Source organism: Ovis canadensis, chromosome 18 (genome assembly GCF_042477335.2).
Source record: "Ovis canadensis isolate MfBH-ARS-UI-01 breed Bighorn chromosome 18, ARS-UI_OviCan_v2, whole genome shotgun sequence".
Lineage (NCBI taxonomy): Eukaryota > Metazoa > Chordata > Mammalia > Artiodactyla > Bovidae > Ovis > Ovis canadensis.
This window is the reverse complement of record NC_091262.1, coordinates 81,003,624-81,018,941: the sequence shown is the minus strand read 5'-3', so window position 1 is coordinate 81,018,941 and position 15,318 is coordinate 81,003,624. Positions and strand designations below refer to the sequence as shown.

Below are 15,318 nucleotides of genomic sequence, written 5' to 3'. Positions count from 1 at the left end.
TGAATTGGCAGGCGAGTCCCAGTGGTACATTTTGAAGTAGTGAGTTTGGGAAGTGTGAGTCCTCCAGCTTTTTCTTATGCAGTTTTCTTTTGACTCTTCTGGGTCCTCTGCTATTCTGTGTGAATTTCAGGATTGGCTTTTCCAGTTCTATGCCTCCCCCAAAAAGTCCTTTAGGAATTTGGAAAGGACTACATTGAATCTGTAGGTTGATCACGTGGGGAATGTTGCCATCTTAACAGTAGTCTTCCAGTCCATGAAGATGGGATGCCTTTTGATTTATTCAGGTGGTCTTTTTAAAATTTTTTCAGCAGTGTTTATGGTCTTAGTATACAGATCTGTCACCTCTGGTTAAACCTATTCTTAGATATACTTTACCCTTTTGGATGCTATTGGAATTGTTTTCTTAGTTTCCTTTTCAGATTGCTCATTGCTGGTGTATAGAAGCAGAACTGATTTTGGGGTTGACCTTGCATCCTGCAGCTTTACTGAACTCGTTAAGCTCTTTAGTGTTTTTATCCCTACAGAGTCTGGTCAGCTGTGAGCAGAGATGCTTTTCCTTCTCTTTCCCTCGTGGATGCCATCTTTACTCACCCAGTGGCTGGACCTTGTAGCACGGTATTGAGCAGCAGTGACGGCAGCAGCCTGGCCTCGTTCCTGCTTTGAACGGGGAGCTTTGCCTTTCACCACTGGGCGTGAAGTTAGTGGGCTGCTCACTGACACCTTTGTCACGTGGAGAAAGTTCCTCTCTCTCCCCTGTGCTTTTACCATGAAAGAGCCTCACGTCTGTGACCTTGGACCACTTGGTTGCCACACTGCCTGGTTTCTTCACGGCAGAGTTACTCCTTTTTGTAATAGTTGCATGAGTTATCGGTGGTGCTGGGCCTTGGTTTGTGATCTCTCCAGCAGGGGCCACATGAGAAGTCTGTAGCGAGTGTGTCCTCGTATCTCAGAAGGAGACCGCGGGGCTGCCCCTGCCCAGGCAGCTGCCCTTGCAGGCCCAGGCGATGGTTCTCACGCTCTCCCCATTCTGTCTTCACAGCCTGACTCAGATTCCACCAAACACTCAACTCCATCCAACAGCTCCAACCCCAGCGGCCCGCCCAGCCCCAACTCCCCCCACAGGAGCCAGCTGCCCCTCGAGGGTCTGGAGCAGCCGTCCCGAGACGCCTGAAGCCGCTGGCTCCCGCCACAGGGCCGGGGCCCGGGCGGCCTCCAGCGCCAGTGCCAAGACTGAGCTGAGCCTCCAGTGTTGTCCAAGGAGACGTAGAGTCGACGTGTAGATATGGAGATGGAGAAAATGCTTTATTATATTAACGACCAATTCCGTGCCGCACTGTCTGGTGGTAGACCAGATCACCGTCTGCGCAGCTGTGAGGCGATGCGGCTCCGTTTGCACATGAAGGATGCCCCCGGCCCCTCCCACCCACCCAGAGCCAGCCACAGCCCCTGCGGGACGCAGGCAGCTCAGGACGGCCTCGGTGCCGCTTCCGGCCCATTCCCTGAAACCGTTTCCTAGGCGCTTAGGAGCATCGTAGGAAGTCGTATGCCATTCCCAGTGTCACTAGAGTCTTGAAGACAGGAAACGTGGAGGTTAGTTCGTGGCCTTTTTGTTCATTTAGCCCGTACATAGTCAGAGGCGGAAGTCCTCCTGCCGACCTCGTAGCCGTGGACAGAGGCCCTCCCAAGTCAGTCCATTCCCAGTCACAGCCACCTGTTCACCAGTCTCTACTACTGTGAAGTCAGCTGTGCTCTGTCCTGCTCGCTTCCACTGCTCAGCCTCCTGCCCTGAAACCAGTGGGTGGCGGGTAGCTGGGCCCTGTGCCCACGGGCCGAGAGGCCGCGCCCAGGGGCGCCCTGCCCCGCATGATTCGTGCCCTCTACTGGATGGTGTAGACACCGCCACACTCCACCCCGCACCCTGCGCGCTTCTGCCTCCCCTCCCGGCGCCAGGGCCTGGGGCGGCCTCTGAAAGCTCGCCATGAGCCACCGGCAGGCTTCCTTCTGCCCTCTGCCAGCGGACGTCCTCGCGACGCTGTGGAAGACACGCATTTCCCATGAGTCAGCACTGAGCGACATGGGCACTGCGGCCTGCCCGCCCCCCCGGGCCTTCTGCTGGGGCTGGCACCTGCTGGGGGTTCTGGTTTTTACTTTTTTAATGTAAGTCTGAGTCTTTGTAATTATTGAATTGTGAGAACATTTTTGAACAATTTACCTGTCAATAAAGCAGAAGACGGCAGTTTTAAAGTTCTCGGTGGTTTGTCTGAATGGCACACGCAGTCAGCTGGTGCCTGAGGGCCCCGGCACTGGAAGGCCCACCCTGTGCTGGAAAGAACCATCTTGCCTTGGAGCGGTGGAGGACGGAATCCATGTGGCAGGAGCCAGCCTCCAGGGCCAGGACCTCTCGCCTGCGCAGATCCCGGGGGGCCTCTGGGGACACCCTGCATGGTGGTAGGCAGGGTCGGGGTGGGCTTCTGGCTAGAGGGAGGGGGCTGTCTGGCAGGTGTCCCTGCTAGGCTTCAAAGAGAGAAAACGGGATCGGGCCGACCATCCCCAGGAGGGGGCGCTCACAGGGAGGAGGGGGTGGGTACATGGCAGTTGCAGAGCTCTGGGGGCCCAGGAGCCTCTGGCGGGCTGGGTGCACTGACCCACAGAAAGCTCTTGGTGACACGTGGGCAGGGGGCGCTGAGGATGGACAGGACACAGAGAGCTGGCGCGCCATCCCTGGGAAGCATCCCGGGCCCCCTGTAGCTCCACCAGTCAGCACGGCCAGCGGGTCCGCCACCACCCCTGCTGGGGCAGGGGCACCCCGAGCCGCCTCCCCGTCCCCACACAAGGCACAGGCAGACGCCCCTGAGGCAACGTCCAGCACCTGGCAAACCAAACACAAGTGCAGGCCCACGGTGAGCAGGCGGTGGACAGCCAGGCAGCCGGGTCAGAGAGCGCGTGGGGCATTGCCCCCCACCCCCCCCACCCACCCAGACATCTGCCCCACAGGAGCACCTGTTGTCAGTCTGAAACACAGGTGCTCAAGGGTGAGCCTTTTCTAAATGAGATAATAGCTATTGTAAGTAACCACCGCCCACAATGTGGGCGAGCTTCACAAGGTGCTGGCCGCAGAGCAGAGCGATGGGAGCTTAAGAGTGAGTTCACCATCAGGTCATGGGTGGTCACCCTCAGGGGGACAGGTGTCCCCAACACGGGTCACACAGGTGTCTCCCTGACAGTTCAAGCTGGGCATGCATCCGTACACACACACACACCACCATCCCATGCCGGCCCGTCATTACCTACCAAGTCAGGGTCCTACCCCAAGCAGCTCAGCCCTCACCCACCGCAGACCTCACAGCTGCCCGCAGGAGGGGGTGCGGGCCAGGCCTGGCCTCAAGGCCTCCACCACCAGAGCCACCACCGGTCAGGACACACGCCAGCGCACCGACACCTGCAACCACGGCAGGCGGGCAGCTCTGGCCCCGCCGGCAGAGGGGACAGACCCACTGTGCCGCTGGGCCAGCCTGCTGGGCGGGCCAGTGCCTGGCCTGTCGGAAGTCCAGGCCCAACTGTCTGGCCCCGGCGCAGCCCATGCAACCTGGGCCTGAGGAGCTGGCAGCCGGCTCTGCCATCCTCTTCCCTTCAGCTCCCGACTCCCCCCCCCACCCCCCTAGTAAGGGCCTCTTCCTGGGCTCCTCCGGAACACAGCAGGCCGTCCTAGTTACAGGAGGACCTTCTCAGGCCAGAACATTGGGCTGCCCCAGCCGATACGTAGCACCCAGGACCGCCCTGGGTGGCTAGGCGTCAGCGGGCACGGGCTCTGAGGACCACCCCTCACCATCCGCCCTGACCCTCCCAACTCCGACCAGGCAGGGACAGACGGGCGCGGGGAGGGGGCGGAGGGGGGTGGTCCACGCTGACAGCAGGTGCAAGAAATCGCTTTATTGGGCCAGGCCACCCCATCCTAGGCCAGCAGAAGGTGGGGGATCCCGCGATGCCCGTTGGATGGGGCTGGGGTCGGTCACGCGGCCGCTCAGGCCTCGGCCTCCCCTTCGCCAAACAGCGGATTAAGGAAGTAGCTGCGGCTGGAGCTCCTTTGGTCCGACTTCGGGGCCGGGAGCTGCGGGAGCGCAGAGTCAGGGAGCCCAGCCGCAGGGAGGTCCCGCACCCCCGACCCCGGGCGCCCCTCACCGCCTCCGCGGAGTCCGCCGCGTAGAACAGCGGGTTGTGGAAGCCCCGCGGCGCCCCGGCCCGTGCGGGGTCCGCCTCGTCGCGCCTCCTCCACCTGGAGGCGAGGACGCGTGTGAGCCCGACACACCCGAGCCCCGAACGCCTGCCCCGCGTACTGGAGCCCCGAGCCCCCGGCCCGCGTCCCCGAGCCCCGCGTACCTGAGCCTCCCCTCCCGGCGCAGCAGCAGCAGCGCCCCCGCCAGCAGCACCATTAGCACCAGCAGCCCCGAGGCCGCCAAGCCGCCCGCCAGCCCCGCGCGCGCCGGCGCGTTCAGCCCCGCCGCCGTGCCGCCCCAGACGGGCGCGCCCGACTCTCGAGCGGTCGCCGAGAGGACTCCGAGGGCCTCGCCTGCAACGCAGGGCGCTGGCTCAGAATCCCGGGGCGGGGCGGGACGGAGGGTTGGGGGGGGTACTGGGAGAGGGGCGCCGCGGTTACCGTGCTCCGCGATGTCCTCCAGGAGGGCCCGGGCCAGCCGCCCCGCGCCGCCTGTCTCGGGCCCGGCCTCTACCAGGACCACCTGGATCTCCGTGTCCGCCTTCGTGCCCGAGGCTTCGCGGAGCCCGGGCGGGCGCAGAACCTTGGACACGGCCACTTGCAGCCCTTGGTACTGGGGCTGGAGAGGGAAACAGAGTTGGCCCGGGGACTCCGTCCCTCGGACCTGCAGGGACAAAGGGGACAAGGACAAGAGCTTTGCAGGCAGAAAGCGGACGCAACAAGGAGGCGGCGGAGGGGGTGCTCCCAGACCCCGGCGGCGGAAGGGTGGGGGCCGGGCTGGGGGCGCGGCCTCAGTACCAGAGCCAGAAAGGCGTGCAGCAGCCGCGCCCGGTACTGTTGCAGGTCAAAGGCAGAGCCGTGGGTCAGCGACACGACAGCTCCTGCAGCAGGAAGGGAAGGAGGGGTCAGCCCCGCAGGTCCGAGCCCGGCAGGGAAACAGGCTGGGACGAGCCAGGGTGGCCGCGCCGCCCCAGCTCTGAGGGGCGCGACGGGGCGCTCACCGCAGAGGTCGCAGCACTGCCCTTCGGGCCGGAGGGGCTCCAGGCATGTGGCCTGGGGGCAGCCACCACCCAAGGGTTGGAGCAGTGCGGCGCAGATCCACGGCTGCGCCTGCAAACGGGGAGCGGGTGTCAGCGCGGAGAAGGCGAGGGCCAGACCGGGAGAGAGCGCCGCGCGCCTTGGGAGAGAGCGAGCGGGAGACGGCGGGGCGCAGCGGCACAGGCCCGACCTCCCGCCCAGCGCCGGGCCCGGCCGCGCGCCACTCCAGCCGCCCCGCGGCGGGCCGCCCTCACCTCGGCGTTGCCGCAGACGCAGCCCGACGGGTCCGCGCAGGCCTCGGGGTCCACGCTCAGAGCGCCCGGCCCGTGGAAGCGCAGGCGGCCCGCGCGGGACGCCAGGAAAGCCGCCAGGTCCTCGTCGCGCGCGAACGTCTGCAGGTGGCCGGGTGGGCCCGGGAGCCGGCCGGGGCGGAGACCGCGCCTGAGCGCCCGGAACCCGCCAGGCTAGCAGGGCGGGAGGCGCTCCGGGGAGACCCCCGCCCGCCCCCCGCGCGCCCGGCCCACCTGGCCCAGTGCCTGGACGCTGCGGACGCGCACGGTGCCGGCGCCCGGGCCCAGGCCCACCCGGAAGGAGGCGTCGGCCGGGAAGACGACGTCGTCGTGGCGGCAGGGCACGCGCTCGGCGTCCACGGAGAAGAGGCCGCGCGCCGCGTCCCCCGGGCGCCACAGGCGCGGGTCGAGCCACAGGAAGCGGTCGGGGTCGAGGAAGCGCGCGCGGGCTGCTGGGCGGCGCGCGACCCTGAGCTGCGCCGGGAACGCGCCCTCCAGGCCGGCCCCGCCCGCGGCCGCGCCCCCCGGCCCCGCGCCCCCGGCCCCGCGCCCCCCGCCCCGCGCCCCCCGGCCCCGCGCCCCCGGCCCCGCGCCCCCCGGCCCCGCGCCCCCGCCCCGCGCCCCCCCGGCCCCGCGCCCCCCGGCCCCGCGCCCCCGGCCCCGCGCCCCCGGCCCCGCGCCCCCCGGCCCCGCGCCCCCCGGCCCCGCGCCCCCCGGCCCCGCGCCCCCCGCCCCGCGCCCCCCGGCCCCGCGCCCCCGGCCCCGCGCCCCCGCCCCGCGCCCCCCCGGCCCCGCGCCCCCCGGCCCCGCGCCCCCGGCCCCGCGCCCCCGGCCCCGCGCCCCCCGGCCCCGCGCCCCCGGCCCCGCGCCCCCCGGCCCCGCGCCCCCCGCCCCGCGCCCCCCGGCCCCGCGCCCCCGGCCCCGCGCCCCCCGGCCCCGCGCCCCCGCCCCGCGCCCCCCCGGCCCCGCGCCCCCCCGGCCCCGCGCCCCCCGGCCCCGCGCCCCCGGCCCCGCGCCCGCGGCGCGCCCCCCTCACCTGTGCTGCAGTCCGGGCGCGAGCCGGCGTCCGCGGCGCCGAACCCAGCTCCTGAGGCCAGGACGAATTCCCCGTCCAGCGGCAAGAGCTGCGGGAGGCACGGGCTGAGGCGGCGGGTGGGCACCGGAGGGTCCGGCTGTGCGCCCACCCCCGAGCCCCGTCCCCGCGGGCGGGAGAGTCTAGGCCGCCGACTGGGCCGCTGACGGCGGGGCCGGGGGGCACTTCGTCCGGGCGGAGGGGCCGCTGGGCCGAGGGAGCGGGGAGTTTGCGGCAGCGTGGCTCTCGTCAGGGCCGCCGGCCCCCTGAGAAACTACAATTCAAGGGCCCGTCGGCTCCACGAAGCCAAGCCGCCGGGGCCCCTGGAGCAGCCCTCACCGTGAGGAAGGGCCGCGGGGCGGCTGGGGAAGAGGGAACCGGGGTGGTGGGGCCGCGGAGCCGCGCGCCCCCTTCCAGCGCGGGCAGCTCCTTCCAGCAGACGCCTAGGCCTCGGGTGTCAGGCCGCGTGAAGGCCCGGAGCGGGGCACCCCACCCCACCGTGGGGTCCGGGCGGAAGGTGAGGGCGGGGCCGGGGGCCTGCTCGGTGTGGGGGTCCCGGGCGCTCAGCCCCTCGGGGGAGAGGCCCCAGCTTGCTCCCCAGAGTCTGCTCTTCAGCCCCCCAGGCACTGGGCCTGACCGGCAGGCTGACCCCGGGCAGAGTGAAGGTCACGGGCGAGCTTCGGCCGCGGCTGGGGGTGCAGTCCCGTGCCAGCCAGGCAGACGCCCCCCACCCCTGCAGGCGCCAGGGCCGAGCCCTGGGGACCGAGGGGCGCAGGCGCCTCGGGAGGGGCGGTGGGTATCCGAAGTGTGACGCTCCAACAAGAACTTGGTTTTCAACCGAGCCAAAGCGGAGAGTGTGGATAATACACGGTAAGTGCCATAGTTGAAAGACAGCAGGAAAGGGCCGAGAGAGAACAACCAGGAGAGGTGGGGGCTCGGCGCCAGCGCCAGCGTTCGGACACAAGGCCAGGGCGCGTCTGAAGAAACCCGCAAGAGGAATTCTCTGCATCCGAGGAAAGCTGGGAAACCTCGGCTGAAAGGTCTCACTGGGGACTTCCTGGGAGCCCGGTGGCTAAGCCTGCTCCCAGTGTAGGGGCTCGGGTCCAGTCCCTAGTCAAGGAGCTAACATCCCACACAGCACCACCAACCACGTATGTAAAAAAGAAAAAAATAACTTTAAAAAGGAAAGGTCTCTGCTGCTGCTGCTAAGTCGCTTCAGTCGTGTCCGACTCTGTGACCCCATCCATAGACCAGGCTCCCCAGTCGCTGGGACTCTCCAGGCAAGAATACTGGAGTGGGTTGACATTTCCTTCTCCAATGCATGAAAGTAAAAAGTGAAAGTGAAGTCGCTCAGTCGTGTCCAACTTCGCGACCCCATGGACTGCAGCCTACCAGGCTCCTCCATCCATGGGATTTTCCAGGCAAGAGTACTGGAGTGGGTTGCCTTTGCCTTCTCCAGAAAGGTCTCATTGAATGCCAAATAAGGAAAATCACATAATGCTCTGTTTATGAATATCAAAGACAAAGAGAACGCTGTAAAAGCGGCAGAGGGAAAGAAATCACCCAGGAAGGAAAAACATTTAAGGATTGGGTTTCTCAGCAAGGACGCACACGGACAGCGGAACAGGCTGCCTGAAGACGTCCCAAGTCAGCAGAGCAGACACTGCCCTGGACATGGCCCTGCCCTCCAGAACAGTGTGTCATATATTAAAGAATAATAAAACGATCTCTAAGCCTGAAAAACTTCAGAAGGATTGCCACACACAAACCTACGCTGAAAACATGCCTGGAGAAAGAAAGAAGGACAGAATCCAGAAGCTAAGAAGAGATACGGGAAGGAGGGTGATGAAATACTTTTGTGAAATACTTTCATGATGAAATAACAAAAATACTTACTGCTGTCTCTTAATAAATGTTTAAATCAAGGTTTAAAATGTGATGGGGGAGGGAGAGACCGCAAGGTCATGGACATACAGTAAGGACCTCACTTGAAGGGAAAATACAGATACTGAGAAGGTTAAGAAATCAGTAAGACTGCCAAACACCTAAATGAAATATACCAATTTCTAGGAAAGTTTAAAATATCAAAGTTGATGCAAGAGGCAATAGGGAATTTGAACCGACAAGTAAGCATTAAAGAATTTTAAATGTCAGTCAAAGACGTCCTATTCCCCAAATTCCCAGTCCAACCAAGGGTTTTATAGGTGAGCTTTGCTAAACCTTCAAGTAAAATTTAATTTCTTCTTCCCGAAGTTGTTCTGGAAAACAGAAAAAGACTGAAAAATCACCAGTCCATTTTATGAGGCCACTGTAATCTTCATTCCAAAACCAAATGAAGGCACTTCCCTGGTGGTGCAGTAGATAAGAGTCCACCAGCCAACGCAGGGGACACAGCTTCGATTCCTGGTTGGGGGCGATTCCACACGCCACGGAGCAGCTGAGCCTGTGCGCCCTGGAGCCTGTGCTCCGCAAGAGAAGCCACTGGGACAAGAAGCCCGTGTACCAGAAAGAGGAGCAGCCCCCTGCAACAAGGGAAGGTCCCCTCAGGAGCAAAGACCCCCTGCGACAAGGGAAGGTTCCCTCAGGAGCAAAGACCCCCTGCGACAAGGGAAGGTCCCCTCAGGAGCAAAGACCCCCTGCGACAAGGGAAGGTCCCCTCAGGAGCAAAGCCCCCCTGCAACCAACAATAAACAAACCAAAACCAAATGAATGACAAAAGGAAAAAAATTATAGGCTCAGTTGACTTACAAACAAAATTGCGAAGATTCTAAATAAAATATTAGCTGATTGGATCCAATAACGTATTGGAAGGAAGGGATGAGAAAGGCCCCCATCCTGAGTTCTCTGCAGCGTGTGCGAAGGTGTCCCAGCAGATGGCAGTGGAGAGTCTCACGAAATCAGCGTGACAGGGAAGGCAAGTGTCTTGAAGAGGCACACTTCGACCTGCACCTGAAGGAAGGTGCCAGGAAGGCATGCGCCTTACAAGGACGGTTCCGCCTCAGAAAACCCCATTAACAGGCTACAGCGGGGAGGGGGGGTTACATCTCAGTCAATGTAGGAAAAAAAACAACTGGGAAGTTCAGCAACCCATCTATGATTTTTCAAAAAGCTGCCAGCAAACTAGAAATAGATTAGAATTTCCACAATTAAATAAAGTTATCTACAAAGCCCTACAGCAAACATTACACAGTGGAGCACCTCGACATGTCCTCTCTTTTATGCTGGAACAAGACAAGAAGGCCTGTTTTCGTGACTTTTGTTTAACATAGGGGTAGAGGTCCTGGACAATGATATAAGGAAAGAAAAGGAAATAAAAAGGAGTTGGGACTGGAAAGGAAGAGGAACAAATGGTCATTGTTTACAAAGATAACCACATAGACGATATCATTCTTAAAAATAGGGCACCATTCACAATAGGAACCAAACTATATAAAGGATTTATAAATTAGCCACTACTACACAAAACCTCTACGTGCACCATTTTAAGCCTCTAGTAAAGAGTTTTATAGCCAATGACCTGAAATATTTGAAGAGAAAATCCATGCTCTCAAGCAGATGACTTGCATATATAAAGTTGTCATTCATTCCCAATCAAATTCCAGGGTTTGGGTGGCCAAAATCACTGCAGATAGTGATTGCAGCCATGAAATTAAAAGATGCTTGCTCCTGGGAAGGAAAGTTATGACTAACCTAAATAGCATATTCAAAGCAGAGACATTACTTTGCCAACAAAGGTCCGTCTAGTCAAGGCTATGGTTTTTCCAGTGGTCATCTAAGGATGTGAGAGTTGGACTGTGAAGAAAGCTGAGCGCCGAAGAATCGATGCTTTTGAACTGTGGTGTTGGAGAAGACTCTTGAGAGTCCCTTGGACTGCAAGGAGATCCAACCAGTCCATTCTGAAGGAGATCAGCCCTGGGATTTCTTTGGAAAGAATGATGCTAAAGCTGAAACTCCAGTACTTTGGCCACCTCATGCGAAGAGTTGACTCCTTGGAAAAGACTCTGATGCTGGGAGGGATTGGGGCAGGAGGAGAAGGGGACGACCGAGGATGAGATGGCTGGATGGCATCACGGACTCGATGGATGTGAGTCTGAGTGAACTCTGGGAGATGGTGATGAACAGGGAGGCCTGGAGTGCTGCGATTCATGGGGTCGCAAAGAGTCAGACACGACTGAGCGACTGAACTGAACTGAACTGAACTGAACTGAACTGAACTGGTGTTACCTGATAAACCTACACTATGATGTCTCTGCAACAGTCAGATCCACAAAGAACTAGTCAACCTTGAAACAGAAGGGTGAAGAAGGTGCAGGGTGGCCGGTTTCCACCTGGGTCCTCTGAGGGTTGACCTCTCAGAGTGGGGGAGAGGCAGGGGAAATTGACCCAGTGGCTTTTAAGACAACTCACAGAGCCTGAGTGGGAACACTGCGGTGCTGGCAGAACAGGCAGAAAGATCAAAGGAACTGCAGGCAAAGCTCGAAGAGAACCCCCACCACACCTTGGGCAGCTGGCGAACAGTGACCCCAGTGCCACAAAGCAAGGGGCAAGGCTGGTGGTTGGAGGGGGACATGAGAAACTGGGCTTAATCCAAGGAGAAGAATACAGCTGGTTCCCTAGTTAGCGTCTGACTCAGACATGTGCCCCTGATGGGAAACCCATGACCCGATAGACATAATATATGGCTGATTATGGTTTTACCGAGAAGCAAGGAAGAGACGCTTAAACAAAACACCGAAAACACAGGTTTAAAGCAACCGATCTTGCATCTGATAGATTAATAATGGTGTTTTCTTCTCAGCAAAGGGAAACACAGGCAGAGTCCATAGTGAGAAGACATTTGCAGTAACTCGACAATTAATGGGTAGAAAATAATAGATTCCTGGGCAATCTGCCCAGAAATGGGAGGGGAGGTGTTCAGGAAGAGAAAAATCCCAGGGAGAGATGTTCCAAACCAAAGTGAAAAGTGAAGCTGTTAGTTGCTAAGTTGTGTCTGATTCTTTGAGACCCCGTGGACTGTAGCCCGCCAGGCTCCTCTGTCCATGGGATTCTCCAGGCAAGAATACTGGAGTGGGTTGCCATTTCCTCCTCCAGTGGATCTTCCTGACCCAGGAATTGAACCCGGGTCTCTTGGATTGCAGGCAGATTCTTTACCACCTGGGAAGCCCACGTTCCAAACCAAGAAAATGCAAATTAAATCACTGAGTTGCTGTGCCTTGTCACAGGTGACATCTCAGCAGCTGGACCACACTGGGGCCCCACAAGTAGGGCTGGAGGAGGGCCCTCAGGCAGCACTGGGTCCTTTCGGCCCCTCGTCTCCATGCCCCTGGGCTGTTTCCACCCAGGACCTCCGCAGGCTGACCTCTCCTGGCAGAGCATAAGCAGGGGAAGTAAGGGGGGTGCCCCAAGGGGCCGTGCAAGGGGTACAGACGTGCGGGACAAAGAGGAGGGCTGGCTGGGCCAGGGGAAGGACAGGGCAGAGAGAGGGACTGAGGGCTGAATGAATGCATGACTGTTGTCTCTTTTGAGATTCCCCAGGCACTCCCCAGGGAGATCATTCAGGCAACCAAGACGGCCAGAAGGGGCAGAGACGTTGCTTTGCCGACAAAGGTCTGTCTCGTCAAGGCGATGGTTTTCCCAGTAGTCATGCATGGATGTGAGAGTTGGACTATAAAGAAACCTGAGCGCCGAAGAATGGATGTTTTTGAACTGTGGTGTTGGAGAAGACTCTTGGGAGTCCCTTGGACTGCAAGGAGATTCAACCAGTCCATCCTAAAGGAGATCAGTCCTGGGTGTTCTTTGGAAGGAATGATGCTAAAGCTGAAACTCCAGTACTTTGGCCACCTGATGCAAAGAGCTGACTCATTTGAAAAGATCCTGATGCTGGGAAAGATTGAGGGCAGGAGGAGAAGGGGATGACAGAGGATGAGATGGTTGGATGGCATCACCGACTCAATGGACATGGGTTTGGGTGGACTCCGGGAGTTGGTGATGGACAGGGAGGCCTGGCATGCTGTGGTTCATGGGGTCGCAAAGAGTCGGACACGACTGAGCGACTGAACTGAACTGAACAGAACTGAACTCCCCAAGGAGATCATCCAGGCAACTAAGACGGCCAGAAGGGACCCCCAAGTCCCAGCACCCCCATCTCCAACTGACTCCTCTATATGCGGGTTCCCGCCAGTTCCAGGCACCCCCTGCCCTCTCCAGGCCCCTGCCTGGTTGCCACGGTCGCCAGGGCTGTGGGGGCTCCTGAGTGTGGCCACGGCTCTGCCACTTCCTCGTCCCCCTCACTGGCCCCTCCATACCTTAGTCTTTGGGTTGGACACGTGGGAAGGGCGTCTGGACCCGGGATCTACAGGAACCAGCACATCCTGCCCGAGGTCCCCTTCCCAGGCTGCAGGTGAGGGCTGGGGTCTCTAACGCCCCCTGCCCTGTCCCCCCATGGGGCCAGACTCCCAGAATTAATGCCGCTTTCGAAAACCATCAATTAACCTAGCTGCCTCCAGGTGGAAATAAGGGGTACCCAGACCCTGCATCTGGGCAGCAGAGTGAGTGGTGCCCAGGCCTCCTAGGCCACCGGTGGCCCCCGCTCACCCATAAAGTTCAGTGGCCTCTGGGTGAGGACCCCACCCTGGAACTCACACTGTGAATCAGTTTGAGAAAAAGGTCCCCTGATGGAGTTCCGATGCACAGGACAGGGAAAGGCTTTAGTGGGGTGGGGTGGGGTTTCCCTGGGGCAAACCTGGAGAGGACAGGCTCCTGGGCGAAGGCAGGGGCAGGAGGGACAGGAGGTGCCCCCACACCCCCTCCGGAGCTGGGCGCAGCCGGGGCTGCGACTGTATGACCGATGTCCCCTCCCATGTGGTTCCCCACTCTTCCAGAAACCCCTCCACAGGGTAAGAGCTAGTGCATTGAAGGGTCTGCCCCCCAGGTGGAGGCCGGTCAGGAAGAGGCCTCAAGTTGACCAGGGCGGGACCCACAGGCCCCCTTCCCACTGGGGGCCCATTCCCAGCCCTGCTCACCATGTCTGAGATGCTGTGACCTTCTCGCACCAGGACCGACAGCGTCTGCAGGCAGAAGGGATGTCAGCAAGTGCCCCCCGTCACTGGGGTCCGGGGCCTGGACCACGCCGGGACCCAGTCCCCCCGCCCCCAGGGCCCCAGGAGTGGGGTCAGGCACCTTGTCCGCGGGAAACTCGACAGCAGCACCCGTGCATGGGGTCCGGTTCTGGCTCCAGTTGGTGGCATTGTCAAAGTTGGTGTTGGGGACCCAGACTTTGTAGGCGGCCTGAGTCAGGGCTGGGGAGGGGCCGGCTGAGCGCTGGGGTTCCTGCCTGGAACCCCCAGTGCCAGGAAGGAGGACCTCATCCAGAGAGACCTGGAGCTAGAGGGTCCAGGCCCCGAGGCTCCCCAACTTCTACTGAATCTGCAGAGCCGTTTCAAACCTGCCTTCCTCAGGGACTCACCGCCCCAAGATCGCCTCCTTGCCCGCCCCCAGTTCGCCCTGCCAGAATGGTGGCAACCACAGGACTGAGGCCATCGGGGCAGGGAGGCCTCGGCCCAGGGGAAGAAACTGGGGGACCGGGCGGGGGCGGGCGGCAGGCCGGATCTGCCCAGGGCTCAGAGAGGGGAACCGGGACCGGCTACAGTTCTCACAGCTCGCGGGCGTAGGGGGCCGCTCCGAAGACGCGCCCCCGCCTAAGGGCCACGCGGGGGTCAGAGGCGCCCCCCTGGGGCCGGGGGCCAGCTTCGGAGGGGTAGGGGCGGAGCGCGGGCGCGGCCGGCCGTCGGTCTGGCCCTGCGGCTCCGGGGAGCCTCCCGCTCGGCCCCGCGGGCGCTGCGCAAGGAGGGGCCGGGCGGCCGGCCGGCTTCCGCAGCCCCTCGCGCTCCCGCCGCGCACCCCTCGGGGACACGGGTCTCAGGGTGCGTCGGGCCCCCGGCGCGCCACCCCCCAACTCCCTTACCGCACAGCTGCAGCCACAGCAGCACCCGGCCCCGCGCGCCCATCCCGCCGGACTTCGGCGTCTCGGACCCTGAGACTTTGCCCCGCGGGGCCCACGTGACCGGGCGGGGTAGGGGCAGCCGGGAGGGTTACACATTCACCTCCGACCCGCCCGCAGCGACTCCTGGGCCCCTCGGCGGCGCCGGGCCCCTCCCACACACCCAGCTCCAGGACCTGAGGACCGTGGGCGCTCAGAAAGGGGGCTTGTGGGGACCACTTCCCAAGGAAACGGTGCGCTGGGGGCGGGGCTCCTCTCCGCCCCAGATGCTGCTTGGGCTCCACCCAGCTGCCTGCATTTTGGGGCCGGGAGTTGGCTTGTCCAGGGGCCGGGTCCAGGCAGGCCCTCCTGCCTCCTAGGCTGGTGGACTGTGGATGGTGGCAGACGGGTGGCACCTGGTGTCTGGTGTGTGGAGGATGGTGGGAAGGTGAGCCTGGATGCACGGTGCGTGATGGAGGGTATTGTGCTGGCCCCTGGATGGATGAGGAATGGGCTGATGGGAAATGGCGAGTGAATGAATGAGTGGACAGCAATGGAGTGATGGTGGCTGGAGGATGACTGGTGTGCGACTGATGAGCGTCGGGTGGCAGAGAGCTGCATGAATGACTAGATGGTGGCTGGTGGGCAGAGGCTCGATGGTTGGTGGTGCAAAGATGTGATGAGTGGCAGGTGAATGCAGATAGCTGTTCACAGGTGGTGGATGGAT

The 15,318-nt window shown here is 61.5% G+C and overlaps 2 protein-coding genes across 9 annotated transcripts in view; one reads left to right on the top strand and one right to left on the bottom strand.

Moving 5' to 3' along the window:
• The window catches only part of CDC42BPB (CDC42 binding protein kinase beta), a 102,980-nt gene extending 100,736 nt beyond the window's left edge, over positions 1-2,244 (top strand). For all 4 annotated transcript variants that reach the window (XR_011250393.1, XR_011250392.1, XM_069559858.1 and 1 more), the window contains one exon: positions 1,040-2,244. Coding sequence is in view for 1 of the 4 variants with exons in the window: in XM_069559857.1 (XP_069415958.1) it covers positions 1,040-1,171 (132 nt within the window). In the remaining 3 variants the exon portion in view is untranslated. The remainder of the gene's footprint in view (positions 1-1,039) is intronic.
• On the bottom strand, positions 1,284-14,876 carry AMN (amnion associated transmembrane protein). Of its 5 annotated transcripts, XR_011250394.1 has the most exons (13): positions 14,577-14,876; positions 13,793-13,911; positions 13,636-13,680; positions 6,578-6,665; positions 5,776-5,990; positions 5,506-5,643; positions 5,215-5,323; positions 5,012-5,094; positions 4,655-4,832; positions 4,180-4,273; positions 2,646-4,108; positions 2,342-2,438; positions 1,284-2,032 (listed from the first exon to the last, which is right to left on the bottom strand). XR_011250394.1 is itself a non-coding variant. In XM_069559862.1 (12 exons), the coding sequence occupies exons 1-12, from the start codon at positions 14,617-14,619 to the stop codon at positions 4,022-4,024; spliced, it is 1,389 nt and encodes a 462-aa protein (XP_069415963.1). In that variant the 5' UTR covers positions 14,620-14,876; the 3' UTR covers positions 3,911-4,021. The 5 variants fall into 5 exon arrangements, 4 of the variants coding, with proteins under 4 accessions (XP_069415963.1, XP_069415962.1, XP_069415960.1 ...); XM_069559862.1 differs by lacking the exons at positions 1,284-2,032; positions 2,342-2,438 and adding an exon at positions 4,378-4,567 and having other exon boundaries at positions 3,911-4,108; XM_069559861.1 differs by lacking the exons at positions 1,284-2,032; positions 2,342-2,438 and adding an exon at positions 4,378-4,567 and having other exon boundaries at positions 3,911-4,108; positions 5,776-5,993; positions 14,577-14,849.
• Between the last annotated feature and the right edge of the window lie 442 nt (positions 14,877-15,318).

Excerpts from the sequence above, each read along its gene's own strand:
- AMN (XM_069559859.1), bottom strand. The coding sequence starts at position 14,619 with ATGGGCGCGCGGGGCCGGGTGCTGCTGTGGCTGCAGCTGTGCG. Across the intron at positions 13,912-14,576 it reads GCTGTGGCTGCAGCTGTGCG|CCCTGACTCAGGCCGCCTAC; the intron begins GTAAGGGAGTTG and ends GCCCCTCCCCAG. Across the intron at positions 4,109-4,179 it reads CGGCGGACTCCGCGGAGGCG|CTCCCGGCCCCGAAGTCGGA; the intron begins GTGAGGGGCGCC and ends GCGCTCCCGCAG.